The following is a 14,406-nucleotide window of genomic DNA, read 5'->3' on the forward strand; positions in this document are numbered from 1 at the left end:
CCGCTGCTTGATGTTTCATTCCGGTTCGTCTGGTGCGGCGTTTCGCACTTTTGGGGCGGCGCTGGTTGCTGCTGCTGCTGCGGCCCCTCCGGTGCTGGGCGGCGCGGCGCTTGGCCCATCCAGTAACATCATTTCTCTTGGCATTTAAAGGGGACTGTCCTCGGCAGACCGGACAGCCGGGCTTTGATGGGACGATGATTTGTCGCCTCGGGACGGATACGCTGGTTAATCTTTCTGACAGCAACAGCAAGGGGTGATGGTGAGGCGCACACGACATCTTCCTCTTCTTGGCCAGCCTGTAGGACTTGGGGGGAATATAGGGATGCAGGGGTTCTACCTAAGCATGCATCCCCAAAACAGTCTCCAGAGAAAGGGCAACGGCACCCGACGTAGGGCCTCAACCTTACTTCAGTTTATTCTTAGTACCGTAGTAAAAAAGAAAGGAAGAAAGGAAAAAGGATCCCGCGCGAAGAGTGGATGGAGGGGGGGGGGGCGTCGTCGAATGCAGGACCAAACGAAACATGGGCAAAAGCTTCCCCGGGGGACAAACCTTGTTCGCCCAGACCTATATGCGCGAAGGCTGATACTCGATATGAGCGACAGCCGAGCAGACAAACAGCAGGAAAGTGTGTGGGCAGGGCAAAAGGTAGCGAGATTCAAAGCCAAAAACGTTAACGATTATTACGTCGGAGGCTCTGTTGGCCCTACGTTTAGTGCGTGTCTGGGTGCTCATTGGGCCCTTCCGTTGACAGGTAATGGTTTTAAGGTCCGATGCTACTGCGACGGTGACAAAATTTGGTAGAGTCGAGACGTGCGACCTTGCTCGGCTCAACTCACCCGCCGCGACGATCCTGCTTCATCGGCCGAGCCGTCTACACTTTACTTTTCCACAGTCATGCCTTTTTGGCTTCTGCTTGACCTTCCCTCTCGCTCGGGCTTGCTAATTCTGTCGCGAGAACCTTGTCATACATGGGCTATAGTTACCAGAGTGTGGACGTTCCAGAAAGACTTCTGACTAAAAGTAAGAGGTGACAGAGTTAACAATTGCCGGTTTTGTCCGCTTTGCTTTCTGGGCGATCGTACCAACGTTGCCCCTCCATCCGGCAGGCGTGAAGGAGGGGGGAGGTAGGAACAAACATTGACGACAGACCGCGTGTGCCCGTTACCGGGAACCGTGGCGATCAAACCGCGCCGAGCGGCGGCGGAGCGGCCGGGGCCTGGAGCACGACGACGACGACGACGGCTTACGGGGGGAGGACTGGCGGGGAGATAATGGCACGGGGAGGAGACGTCTGTGGCATGATTGGGAGGGAGAGAAGTGGAGGCACTCTTCGTGTTGTGGGCAGCCGTCGTTCTTCCGGGCCAAATAAGCTACTGACCGGGTACATTGTTTTATCCTGCTGGCGTAATGAATGGGCACTTTCAGGTAAGGTACAAAACACGATACATCATGTGTGGATGGATGAAGTGACGCTCAGCCAGCGGAGCACCCCCACGCGGAAACGAAATGCGCAACAGGAGCCGAACGATTTCTGATGATCATCCAACTTGGCGTCCATTCTTTTTTGCTCTCTTTCTCTCGGAAGCAGCATCAAGCGAGCGTCAATTGCGTTGGAAGAAGCAGAAATGCAACTATGGGCGAGGTTCGCGGCGCTTGGTTCGTGACAGGGGACTGGAGCACGTTATTGCGCGGCCTCTTGCGTGTGGGGACAAACAGAAGAAAGGGCAACTGGGCGAGGCCGGCAACAGATGCCACAGATGTGCCCCATCGTCGACGCGCAGATTATCAGAGGAAAATCCACAGTGGCTAATACCCTGAAAAGAGACGCGCAAGAAAGGGGGTTCGAGGCCAAGCGCTGGGGAACATCTGAAGGGAAGCCAAGAGCTGGATGCTGCTGTACTTGCGACTGTGATGGCGCTCGGCGGATGCTACCTGAAGGCGGGAAAGACTTGGCTCATGATGATACAACACAGTAGTGCTATTACAACGCCTAGGCATTGTTAAGGGCCGCACTGATGATGGTAGGAAAGAAGGCCGCCTGCTTGCTTGCTTTCTTGCGTCTGATTTTCCCTAGGCGTTCTGGGGCCCGAAGCAAGGAAAGAGTATGCGGCGAATGGGCTCGGCGGGATGTTGGGGAAGCAAGAGAAGCCGAAGCAGGTCTCTGACAAGAATGTCCTAGAGGGCGAATGCACGGACGGACGATCCCTCGAGCCTAAACCCCAGCAGAAGGTGTTTTGCTAGTATTATTTTGCCTGCCGGCTTGCCTCGGGCCGCTGTGAAAGTGTGCCAGTCTGTCGGGCGCTGCCAACGGTGAGGCATCTCCGACGGGCAAGGGAGGAGGCTGAAAAAGAGGGCGGATGCTAAAAGCAACTTCACGGCGAAGGAAGGGAAGGAAGCAAGCCCTTCCTGTGACGGGTCCGGGGGGTGGTGGTTGTCAGGGCCCAAGTCACTCTACGTCTTGGTAGAAAGTCAGTATTGGCTTGACGATGGCTGGCGTTTGTGTGTGTGTGGTGTGTGGCACTGCGTTCCTTCGAGCGTAATTCTAGCGGCACCTGGAACCCCGGAAAGGCGGATCTGCAACACGTCCCGCGCAAGGTACGGGCATGTGGGAGCGGGATGTATCGAGGTACATCTAGGATTAGAAGAGAGAGTGTATGCTGTGTGCTGTGTGGCTGTGTGCGGTCCGAGGGACATGGGATCGCGGGGGGATCTGTTTCCGTTGTCGTGCTGCCATCATTTCCTTGGATAGAATAATTACGCATCACTGACAATGGTGAAGTAATTGTTGGCGATTTGGTGTTCACAGAGATAGCCCTCTTGTAGGTCTCTCTTTTGTGTGTGCCGAACGGAGTATCGGGATACCGTCGCCATCTCGGCGCTCTACCCTGAACAGGTCGGCGCGGCGCAGCGTTGCCGGTCGAGGGCCATTCACTCTCGGATATCGGCCCCGATGACGGGTTTTCCGGTGCTCTGGCCATTGTTATGGAGCAATCGAACGATGGTGGTCATCACTCAAGCCCTCCCATCGTCAACAGGTACATGCAACGATTCCAGCCACAGACAAGAGACTCGAGCCCGTCTGTCACCCATCGGCAAACGCTTCTTCCATCTTAAAAAGTGGAACCCAGGGGACCGCTCCGGTTTTAGAAGATTCCCGCCAAAAGTGCTAAATCAAGCGAGAGGCCATTTGCTGCGACCACGCCCCTGTGTGGTTGCATCATACACACACACACTCTCTTCTCTCTTCTCGTCCTTCGACAGCACAAGTGTGTGAGTGATGAGTCTCTCAAGGTATCTTCCGCTCTCCCCTTTTTTCTTTGCTCATAGCCACACAGAGACACCCACAACGCCCACAACCACACCCCATCTTCCCTCGCAACGCCGTCGCCTCAACCTTGGTCCCCCGGAATCTCCTTCCCTCTGTGCCTCTCAGCCGTTCAGAGTTTCTTCAATCGCTCTCGCTCCCCGTCGAGTTGCGGCAAGCGACGCTGTCGTTGCCGATCTATCCCTCCCTATCCCTCCCTATCTCACCCGCCATCGGCGCGCCTCGTTTCCCTTTTCCCCATCCCGTTTGCCAATTCTTCAGCCTCCCCACATGCGCGCCATCCATCCATCCCCCTGGAGAGGTACCGTACCTTACGACGACCTGCTGAAGGGCGCTGAGAGGAAGACTGAGGGTGCAAGGGAAGAGGGACACGCCCCCGTCGTCGCCCCAAAAAAGGACCCGGGCTCGACCCGACCTTGGATCTGTCTGGCCTGCCTGCCCTGATCTGCCTGTTCCGTTCCTGCTGCGTGCTGCGTGCCTTGTTGTTAAAAAAAGTTCTGGACTCACTCAATTCCGACGACGTCCATCGGTTGGTGACCGCTGTTCTACCCACTGCCGCCCGAGAACCGGCATTGGCTGAATGCTTTTCCTGGAAATTTCAAGCTTCGATGATTTGGTCCACGCCGCTTGTCTTTGTTTTCAAGTGTAATTCCACGACTGCTCAGTTGTTAATTCAACCAGAACATCGAAAAGACGAGAGGCATTCATCCTGGAGGTCTTGTACCGAGACTCTGCTCAGCTCTGCGTTCTGCATCGCATCTCTTCGTGTCTGCGACATACACACGTACACATATTCCGTGTACTCTCGAGCCGCAAGACGTGTCTTGGCCCTCTCTGATGCTCGCTGTCTTCCTCACATCCATAACCCCAGAAGCAGCAGACCCCTGAACCCGACCTGGGGGAAGGGCATCCGCGCGGCCGAGAGAGATAGGCAGAAGGAGATCCATCTTCGGCGCTTTTCTTCTGCTCCATATTAACACTCGCGAGCCGTTCACGGTCCTCATGCTCTTTCTCTTTTCACTCGTTCCGTTCCTCGCCTAATACTGCTGCATCTGCCCTTTGCATACCGTTTCCTGGCCTGAACATTACATCCCCGCCATCAACCGCGGAGAAAGAAGACGGGTGCGCACCATCCACCACACAAACTCCCGACATCACACACTCGACGCAACAGCAGTCTTCTTCGTCTTTTCTTCCCTTTGCGTCCATCTCATCCGGATTACAAGGACACACAATACACAATAGACACAGCACACAACACATGCACACACACACACACACACACACACACACACATCCAACCAGCAGACGATACATAGACACATCCGAAAAGAGAACAGGACGAGGGCCTGAGGAACTCTGTTCAACCCACCCCAGACTGTCTGTACCTACCTATGGACTGCATCTCAGGTTAGGCACAGAAGAAGGTACATGCTCTCCGTCTCTACCCACACCTCCCCCGGCCGGGAATCCTGCATGTGTAAACGGTACCTTTAGCGGCCGCCTCGTCCTTGTCCTTCCTCATCGGCGAGAGGTACATCCATTGCTTGCCATTACCTACAGCAAAGTAGGTACCTACGAGACATAGCCACCAACCAAACCGACGGCCAAGGCCTGGAAGAGGGTACCTCCTAGCACACACACTACCTACCTACAACAACTGGACACACCCACTGGAGACACCTACTGGACACACACATACTGGAGACACGCAAAGACTACTTAGCACACACGCTACACACACCTCGGCCATCTTGCGCTAGTCAAGTCAATCTGGGCCACTGCCGCTCAGTCTTTCCCTCCCTCCATCCATCCATCCATCCAGCTTCTCTACCTACTCTGGCTCGACTTACCTCACCTTGCTCCATCCAGAACGCCAAAGCTTGTGACTTTTCATTTTTCTCCCTCCCACTGCACTTCGCATCTCGACTCGACTTTTCGCTCACTAAAACCAACCAACCAACCATCTCTTCTCCGCTTCTCACCGACAACCGACATCGCGCGCACCGCACCGCATCCGCCCCCTGTGAGTGAATCTGTGTCGCTCTCCGATCGCGCCCCCGACGACGACGAAGACGAAGACTTCGACGACGACCACAGCACAGCAGCGACGGCATTGAAAGGAAGGAATCTCATCGCTTGCGCATCGCATTTCATCGACAAGCCGCATCTGGCATCTCATCACCACCCGACGACGACGTCTCTCACGCAACGGGATCAGTGTTCCCAGTCAGTCGCCCGCCATCGAGCCAGCAGCCCGTCCTTCATTCAGCAAGCAGCACAGCGGATCATTCTCGCCGCTCATTCGCACATCGGCCCCCCGCTCGCGCGCGCGCATCCGCTTTCTTTCTCTCTCTCTCTCTCACACGCACACTCACTCTCATCGTGAGTGACCCGACGACAGCGACCTCCAACGACGACCATCACGACGACGACAGCGACGGGTCAGAGTCTCTCGCTCTCATCTCCTTCCGACGGCAAACTCAACCTCTCATCCCTCCACCAAGTTAATGCCCACAACGACGCCCGCATCGCCCTCCACGTCGCCCAAGCCGTTGGGTGTCCCCAGCCCTCGTTGAACCCCCCCACCGTCTCTACTCACCAGAGACGGGCCTTTCGGCAGCCCTGGAGGCATACGACGCCTCTGCAGGCGTCCTCGTGCCAGGCTTTGGCCTTGGTCCGGCGGTGCTGCACCCGTTTGAGCATCATCCGCCACTCGACTTTGTCCACGACCCGTACCTCGACGGCGCCCAGGACATTGACGACAACGACGACCAGGTCTCCTCTCTCTCCTTTGGCCTTTCCTCCGACTTCACCACCGACTTTAGCCTCGGCAACGAAGTAGTAGCACCACTCCACCATCAGCAGCAGCAGCAACAGCAGCAGCAGTCTTCTTATCTCAAGCACCACCATCACCACCACCACCAAGACCATCAAAACCATCAGTACTCTTCCCATCACCACCACCAAACATACGACACCATGAATTTGCCCAGCTCCCACATCCCGCCCCGCCGCAGCGCGAGCATCCACTCCCTCACCCCCTCGCGCGACCTCATCGTCGCCGCAAAGTCCCCCGAGAAATCCGCTGCCGCCGCCGCCGCGACCGCCACAAAGTCCAAACGAGTACGGACGGGCTGTCTAACGTGTAGGGAACGGCATCTAAAATGTGACGAAGGCTTACCAGACTGTCTAAATTGTCGCAAGAGCAATCGAGAATGCAAACGCGGCGTGCGGCTCAACTTCATAGACGTCCAGGTCAAGAAACCGCCCTACATGCCTCCCACCGTCGAGTGGTCGGGTAAGTCCGGAGCCCCCATCTCATCTCACTCACCCAACAGCCGATCCCCTCACCTCCCTCATATGAGGTGGTGTGAGGGAATCGTAAGCATCGTAGCGGACACAGGCTAACGCGACCCAACCACAGTACAATTCCAAGATGAGTCAAGACAAATCGCCTCAGAATATGTCGGCGGACTCGGCCGGTACGCGCACCTCGACAAGGTCGCCGTCGCCGCCGCCCCACGGCCTGAGCCGAGCCATCTAGAGCAGACCCTCCGGCACCAGGGCCACCTCCTCCCACACGCCCGCGCCGCCCCGGGCCCGGACGCCTCCGTGTCTCCTCGGACTCACCTCCAACACCACCCGCCACCGCCGCAGCTGCCGCCCTCCTACGCCTCCTACCCGCCACACGCCGCCCACCGTCCGCCGGAGCCGCCTCGCGCCGCAGACTACCCTCCTCACCGCCGCGAGAGCGAGTCCGCCGCCGCCTACCTCACCCCCCAGAACTCGGCGCACCCGGGCCCTCACCCGTACGCCGGCTACGAGCACTTCGCCGCCCTCCGCGACAACGCCCACCACTCCCACTCTCACCACCACTCGCACTCCCGCTCCCACACCCACCGCGACAGCGACGCCTCCTCCGCCGCCTCCATCGTCCCGCAACCAACCGCTCCGCCGCCGTCCTACCGACACAGCGCCGCCGCCGGCCCCGGTGCCGCCAACGGCGCCAACGCCCTCGCGCCCGACGGCATGATGACGCCTCCCCCCAGCGAGAAGGCCACCGCCGGCGAGCGCGAGTATCTCAACTCGCCCGAGGAGATCCTCTACATGCAGGTCTTCGTCGAGGAGGTCGGCGTCTGGATGGACTCCCTCGACAAGGAGAAGCACTTCTCCCGCCTCATCCCCTACCACGCCCTCAAGTCCCCCATGCTGCTCAACGCCTTCCTCGCCTGCGGCGTCAAGCACCTCACCCTCGTCAACCCGGCCTACCAGGACGACAAGGCCCTCTTCTACTACGACACCGCCACCACCCAGCTGCTGCGCTCGCTGCAGAACCCCGACCGCAACACCGGCGAGTGCGCCACCACCGCCGTCGTCCTCAACGTCTACGAGATCATGTCCGAGAAGCCCGCCCAGCGCATGAACCACATCGCCGGCGCCCGCGCCCTCATCCGCGAGTGTAAGTGGGACGCGCGCTCCAGCGGTATCGGCGCCGCGTGCTTCTGGCTCAACATCGGCATGGAGGTGCTTTCCTGCCTGGCCTTCAACTGGCAGACGTCGTGGGACCCGGACTCTTGGGGCCTGGACATGGACTTTGCCGCCGAGAGCAACGGTGCCGGTGCTGCGACTGCTGCCGCGGCGGCATCAGGAGATGGCTTCGGGTCGGAGGAGCTGTGGGTGCATCGCATCCTGTACATCGTGGCCAAGATCGCCAACTTCCGCGCCACGATCCCGCGCTTCCAGGAGCCGAGCCCGCACGACGAGCAGATCCGCCTCGGCAACCGGCTTGCGCAGTGGCAGGACCTGAAGAGGCTGTGCGACAAGTGGAATAACGCGTGCCCGCGCACGATGCACCCCTTCGGCTACCTCTACCCCTCGCAGACAAACTCCAAGTCTGCCTTCCCCAACGTCTGGTGCGTCTTCCTCACCCTCCCTCCGCTAACTACTCCATGTGCTAACACCGTCTCCCCCCCAGGCTAATCAAACGCGCCGCCATCATCGGCCGCCTCTTCTACCACACCGCCCAATGCCTCCTCGCGCAGACCAACCCCATGGAACCCGGCAAGGCCTCCGAGGAAATGCGCGCCCTGCAGCTGCACCACGCCCACCAGGTCTGCGGCATCGTCGCGCACACGAAAGACCGCGGCGTCGCCTCCGTCGCCATCCGCTCCCTCGCCATCGCCTCCGCCGTGCTCACCGACCCGCGCGAGCAGGAGGAGGTCCTCGAGATCCTCGACAAGATCCACGCCGCCTCCGGCTGGCGCCTCGGCAAGATCCACTCAGAGCTCAAGAAGACGTGGGGCTGGCCCTCGCCTGCGGGCGGGAACACGCCTGTGATGGCGCACCCGGATCCCAGAGGAGGAAGCGGCGGGAAGTACTACGCGAGCAGCACGGGCGGCGGTGGTGCTCCGCCTGCGATGACGGCAGCGAGCAGCCAGCCGCCCGCGGCGCCGATGAAGGCGCTCGTGAACCCGCTCAGCTTCGCGGACTTTTCGCTGCCGAATCACCCGTACCAGAACTGGTACGAGCCGCCGAACCGGAACAACTCGTACAGCTCGCAGACTTTCCTCTGATTGCTTCCGAGCTCACTCTCTTGCTCATCTTTCTCTTCCAGCCCATCTTTACTAAAAAAAAGGCACCGACCCGCGTGTCTAACACTTTTATATCTACATAATCTTCTCAGAGAGCGACGCGGAAAAGACGAGCGGGATCTTCACATTTCAACCTGCGGATGACAAGTACACTACACTACAAAAAACGGCACTGGATGCCTGGTTCATGATCACGGCCGAACCCTACCACACACATTTTTTATCCTCAACCGCTCGTCTTTTCCCCGACCTCTCCGTTACTCAATTCCATCTTTTACATCTCCATACAGGCTTTTTTTTCTTGTTTTACAAAGGCGGGGGATACGGCTTTACAGGACGGCCGGCATCATTGCGGCAAAAAGGGGGGCGGTGTGGATGAGATTTCTTATCTCCTACGGGGTCGATTCCAATAGGGATCACCCGAACGGAGCATCTGGCGTTCCGGCAAACTGGACAAACGGGGAGGAAGGATATGTCCTTGAGGAGCGAGCTGTGGATTTTCGCTCCGGCATACTAGGGATGGAGAGGGAGGAGGACCATGCTTCCAAAGGGGGCATCGATACCATCAGGATTCGTTTTCGCGTCGTCAATCGAATGACAAAAGGGACTTTCGGGGGCCGTGTGTGTTTGCTACTGTTCTTTTCACGAAAACTTCGGCACCAAGCAGAAAGGGTCTTTGTTTTGTATGCATATATTTTGTGGTATCATTCGGATGCGGGGGGGAGGCTTGGTTCTTTCTCGTGCCTGCTTTCTCTAATCCGCTGGGAGAATTCTATCGCAATGCCAAATGCTTTTTTCGTTCTTGACCGTGATCAAACAAGCCAAGTCTATGAAAAGAAAAAGTGGTTCCCCCTCCCGGGAATCCTCTTGTCTATTGAAATCCCATGCCAGCCAGACCTTCTGTCTTTCATTCGCCCATTATCATCGTAACCCATGCCCTGTCTAATGCCGTTTTCTCGTAAAAAAAAGCTTGCTCAAAAAGGAAAGAAGTAGGAAAAAGTCGAGCCAGGACGGCGGTGACCCAAGCCTGCCCATGTTATTGGTACGCCAAGCCAGATCTTGCCAAAATCCTGGTATCGTCGTTTGGATGAATATTCCGGGAAATGACTTAAGCAGAGCCGTTGGCCTTCTCGACGAGGACCTCGCCGACGTTCTCCTTCATGAAGGGCTCGTCGTCGACCTCGACGGGGGGGACGGTGATGCCGAACTTGTCGTAGGGGAAGTCCTCGAGGGTGTCCATGTACTCGGCCCAGCCGTCGTCGACGTCGCCGACCTGGTGCATGTCGACGTGGCCGGCCTCGCCGGTGCGGCCGGCGAGGACGTCCTTCTCGCGGCCCTTGTACTCGTTGAGGAGCATCTTGTGGGGGCACCAGACGACGCGCATGCCGGCGCGGCGGCCGGCCTCGACGCCGGGGACGGAGTCCTCGAAGACGAGGCACTCCTCGGGGGCGATGGGGTTCTCGCCGGCGGGGAGGGAGTCGTTGATGGTCTTGAGGGCGAGGAGGAAGATGTCCGGGTTGGGCTTGCCGCGGCCGGGGGCGATGCGCTTGTCGTCGCCGAGGACGCGGCGGTGGGAGGGGAAGATGGAGAAGAGCTCGGTGAGGTGGTCGGACTTGAGCTTGAAGTTGGCGAGGTGGGAGGAGGTGGCGAGGGCGATGTGGACGCGGTGGGGGTCCTGCTTGTCGGCGGCGCCGTTGCCGTTGGAGGCGGAGGCGGGCTTGAGGTCCCAGTAGCGGGTGCGGCCGAGGTTGGCGAGCAGGGCCGGGACGCCGGGGAGGGGCTTGGTGGTGGGGAAGATCTGGCGCTGGAGGGCGGAGAGCTGCTGGTGGTACTCGTGCTCGGAGATGGAGAGCTGAGCCCACTCGTGGAAGAGGCGGGTGGCGTCGGGGCCGGGGCGGCCCTGGAGCTTGGCCTTGATGGACCAGGGGAGGAGGGGGCGGCCCTGCTGCTCGAGGATGATGTTGATGCAGGCCGTGTAGAGGTCCTCGGTGTCGAGGAGGAGGCCGTCCATGTCGAAGAGGCAGGCCCGAACGGGAGGGAAGCTGGGGGGGAGGGGAGGTCAGCTATTGCCATTGTCGCGAATCGCAAAGGATGGGCAGGGGAGGAGCGCGCACAGGAAGGAGGTGGGACTTACTCAGTGCGGGGAGCCATTGTGACGGTTGAGAAGGCTTTTGTGAATGTGAAGGTGTGTGAAGGTACAGAGAAGAGGTGGAGGAGGTGCAATTGGGTTGCGCGAGGTGGAAGATGGAAGGCGGATTGTTGTCGCGCGAAAGGAAGTTGTTGGTGATGGAGGGGTAGGGGCAGGAAGAGGTTGTGGTGGGTTTGGGTTGGAGGTGGGGGTTTTTGTAGTGGAAGAAGGTGAGGTGAGGCTGGATAAAAAAAAACTCTGAAGAGGCCGTTTGTTTAGTTCCTTCTCTGGAAAGGGCGCAACAGTGAATTGAGGAAGGCAGGCACCGGGGAACAATGGAGAGTCACAAAGGCAGGTGCGGGTGCAGGTCAGGTCCAGGGCCGGCAGGAAGGAACAGCGGGGTGAAGACGGGGACGGAAGGCACCGACAATGGAGGATGGAGGGGTCAATTGGATCCAGCCCACCCAGCTCTTTCCCAAAAAAATATGAATCGCCAAAGGGACCAAAGTGGGGCAGATGGATGCAGATCAAGCAACCGCATGCGCTGTGTCACTCTGCTCTTGCTTTGATTACTTGGAGATGTTGATTTATGATCTCCCTGCATCATTCTTAGGGAAACTCAAAAATAGAGGCAATTGTGTTGTTGAAATTGAATAAATCTGCAAAAAGACAGCACTATTATTGATTTCTCATGAGAGACACAGTCTATGCGCTGGCGCACACTGTCCACCTGCCACCATCTGGCATCCTCATTCGCTAAAAGATCCCGCGAGACAGCGGGTACGGCGCCCCGTTCCCCAAAGGCTGAGCTGCTGAGATTCCAGAAGGGCCGCTGCCAGAGGGGTCGAGTTCAGTGGCTGGTTGCGCCCCAAAACATGTGAACAGCCTCAGTGTGCCCCCCGCTGGTTCCAACGTCCAACGCCCCGTTCCACGTGGAGATCCGGCGAGACAGTGACGACATTTCCACCGTCTTCTTTCTGTCGCTGTCTCTGACTCCGCTCAAAACCGACCTCTCTCACCCAGCACTTCTCACCCTCAAGGGCCAGCCACACGGGTGAGAATACTCCAGGATGCCGCCAAAGGAAGCTGAGGCCAAGGCCCAGGATAAGGGCAAGAAGGTCGAAAAGGAGGATGAGGAGGAAAAGATCGAGAAGTTCTCACCTGAGGAAGAGGCGGTAAGTTTCACGCACTCATCCAACCTCGTGAACGTCTCATCTAACACCCCCAAGTCCCTCCTCGCCGAGGCCAGCGCAAACAAGGCCGAAGCCAACGCCCTCTTCGCCTCCTCAAAATACGAGGCCGCCATCACCAAGTACGACGAGGCAGTCGCCGTCTGCCCCAACTACCTCGACTACGACCTCGCCGTCCTGCGCTCCAACATCTCCGCCTGCCACCTCAAGCTTGAGCAGTGGAAGGACGCCATCTCCAGCGCCACTGCCGCCCTGGACGACCTCGACAAGATCGAGAGGGAAGCCGCCCTCGAGCAGGAGCGCCGCGAGAAGGAACGCGACGAGGAGGAGGACGTCGAGGAGGAGATTGTCAGCTCCGGCGCGAGCAAGGCTGCCCCTGCGCCGGTGGGTGCTGACGACTCCGAGGAGACTGCGAGGAAGAAGCGCCAGGAGGATGTGCTGCGGATCCGGGCCAAGGCGCTGATGAGGAGGGCGCGGGCGCGGAGCGAGGAGGGTGGATGGCAGAACCTGGCCGGCGCCGAGGAGGATTACAAGGCGCTTTCCAAGATGACAAATCTGGCGCCCGCGGATCGGAAGATTGTGCAGACGCAGCTGAGAGTGCTGCCGCCGAGGACGAAGGCTGCGCAGGAGAAGGAGACGGCGGAGATGTGGGGGAAGCTCAAGGACGTAAGTGTTGATGACTCTGGTTGGTGAACGAGGCTAACCGGGATGTAGTTGGGTAACGGCATTCTCAAGCCGTTTGGGCTCAGCACCGACAACTTCCAGATGGTCAAGGACGAGGCCACTGGTGGCTACAGCATGAATTTCAACCAGGGCAAATGAGCCCTTGCATAGGTGTTGGTGGGGTGTCGAAGGTATTGCCAGGGCGCCGATGTGGCTGTCCCGAATACTCCCACTATCTAGAATAATATTTACCCGCTCTGAGATGTTGAGAGACCGCATCTGATACAGTATTGGACGATATGTAACATATTACAGCCTTGTGTTCATAGGTAATGCACAAATAGAGGTGTAGCTGTAATCGTAGATCCGGAATCTCTTGGCATGAACACCAGGGAGATTTAGGAGGGCTTCCGTGACCGGTCTCGTACAACAGTACATGGTCCAGGGAGCCAAGGTATTTATATTGGCCGACACGGAGCGATCCTAACAGCTGCTTTGCCAATGATCTCATCCAGGAGACTGCGATGATTTCTCGAGTTTGCCAATATAGAGCAACTACTGGTTCTTCCGTCGTTGACCTGACAGGCGCCAGCGCTCGTTGCCTGCACGGTGCGGCATTATTACGCCATGGATACCTCGGAAAGGGTGGATAGAGACAGCAAGGGGAAGGCAGCATCTTCCAACAACTCGCAAGCATTGATCTTGAAAGTGTGGCAAGGGCAAACATCCGCCAATGATGATTACACATGATAAACACGTCCCGCAGCGAGGGCTGGATGATTGGTCTGCGAAGAAGCCTGTTCGAATCTAACGACAGCTCCCCCCACCCCCCCCCCCCCCTCATCCCCCTTCATACACAATCCAACTATACTTTCCGTGCCTCAAAGATGCGCTCGTCTTAGTGGTGTGCTTCCTTGAAGGCACCGACCAGACCCTAGGTTTCAGTTCGATTGCTCGTCTCGAGGACTGTATAAGTCAATATGGGCGGCCGTTCGTTTTTGGTTTGGACCAAGACAATGTATCGTGGTGAATAGTTCGATTCCGCAACAATGCTCCTCTCTTCGTTCACTTGAAAACACCTTAATATCGATGTCATGGCACTCTCTTCTGAGGTCACATGAATGTTTCGCAGACGACCCTGTGTGTCTCTTCCTGTATGTTATTCAAATGAACTACCCCAGCAGCCATAGTACACAGTGATGCACCCGTTCTGAGGCCTTTCATTCCCAAACATGGCTGTCTTGTTACTCCAGGATTTCCCAAGCAAGCTTGGCGTTCTGACTATAAAGCAAGGCCTTCAAGATGCGTTGCAGTCTCTTCTATGCGCAAATGTTTTGTCGGGTTCTGATTCTGTCGAACGGACATTGTTTCGGAATATCCGTCAGGTACCAAGCGGCTTAGGTTTGCCATCACCTCGGGCGACACTTAAGCTTGGCTGCACGGGAATTCATACTTCGACACCTAAATCTGCTTGAATACTCGGGAGGTTGAATAAAGAGACGGAA

At 57.7% G+C, this 14,406-nt stretch overlaps 3 protein-coding genes across 3 annotated transcripts; 2 read left to right on the forward strand and 1 right to left on the reverse strand.

Moving 5' to 3' along the window:
- Positions 1 to 5,836: 5,836 nt before the first annotated feature.
- On the forward strand, positions 5,837 to 8,902 carry AMTR1-4 (Transcription activator AMTR1; the record flags this gene model as incomplete). Its single annotated transcript, XM_037320749.1, has 5 exons — positions 5,837 to 5,885; positions 5,932 to 6,452; positions 6,534 to 6,627; positions 6,754 to 8,242; positions 8,305 to 8,902. 5 exons carry the CDS (start codon positions 5,837 to 5,839, stop codon positions 8,900 to 8,902), a joined length of 2,751 nt encoding a protein of 916 aa, XP_037181248.1.
- Positions 8,903 to 10,028: 1,126 nt separating this feature from the next.
- CGCA056_v005498 (putative uncharacterized hydrolase) lies at positions 10,029 to 11,071 on the reverse strand (the record flags this gene model as incomplete). The annotated part of the gene is made up of 2 exons (XM_037320750.1): positions 10,029 to 10,962; positions 11,055 to 11,071. The coding sequence occupies 2 exons, from the start codon at positions 11,069 to 11,071 to the stop codon at positions 10,029 to 10,031; spliced, it is 951 nt and encodes a 316-aa protein (XP_037181584.1).
- Positions 11,072 to 12,118: 1,047 nt separating this feature from the next.
- TTC1 (Tetratricopeptide repeat protein 1) lies at positions 12,119 to 13,060 on the forward strand (the record flags this gene model as incomplete). The annotated part of the gene is made up of 3 exons (XM_037320751.1): positions 12,119 to 12,223; positions 12,278 to 12,904; positions 12,953 to 13,060. The coding sequence occupies 3 exons, from the start codon at positions 12,119 to 12,121 to the stop codon at positions 13,058 to 13,060; spliced, it is 840 nt and encodes a 279-aa protein (XP_037181583.1).
- Positions 13,061 to 14,406: the final 1,346 nt, after the last annotated feature.

This window comes from Colletotrichum aenigma, assembly GCF_013390185.1.
Source record: "Colletotrichum aenigma strain Cg56 chromosome Unknown KSG_Cg56_contig03, whole genome shotgun sequence".
Lineage (NCBI taxonomy): Eukaryota > Fungi > Ascomycota > Sordariomycetes > Glomerellales > Glomerellaceae > Colletotrichum > Colletotrichum aenigma.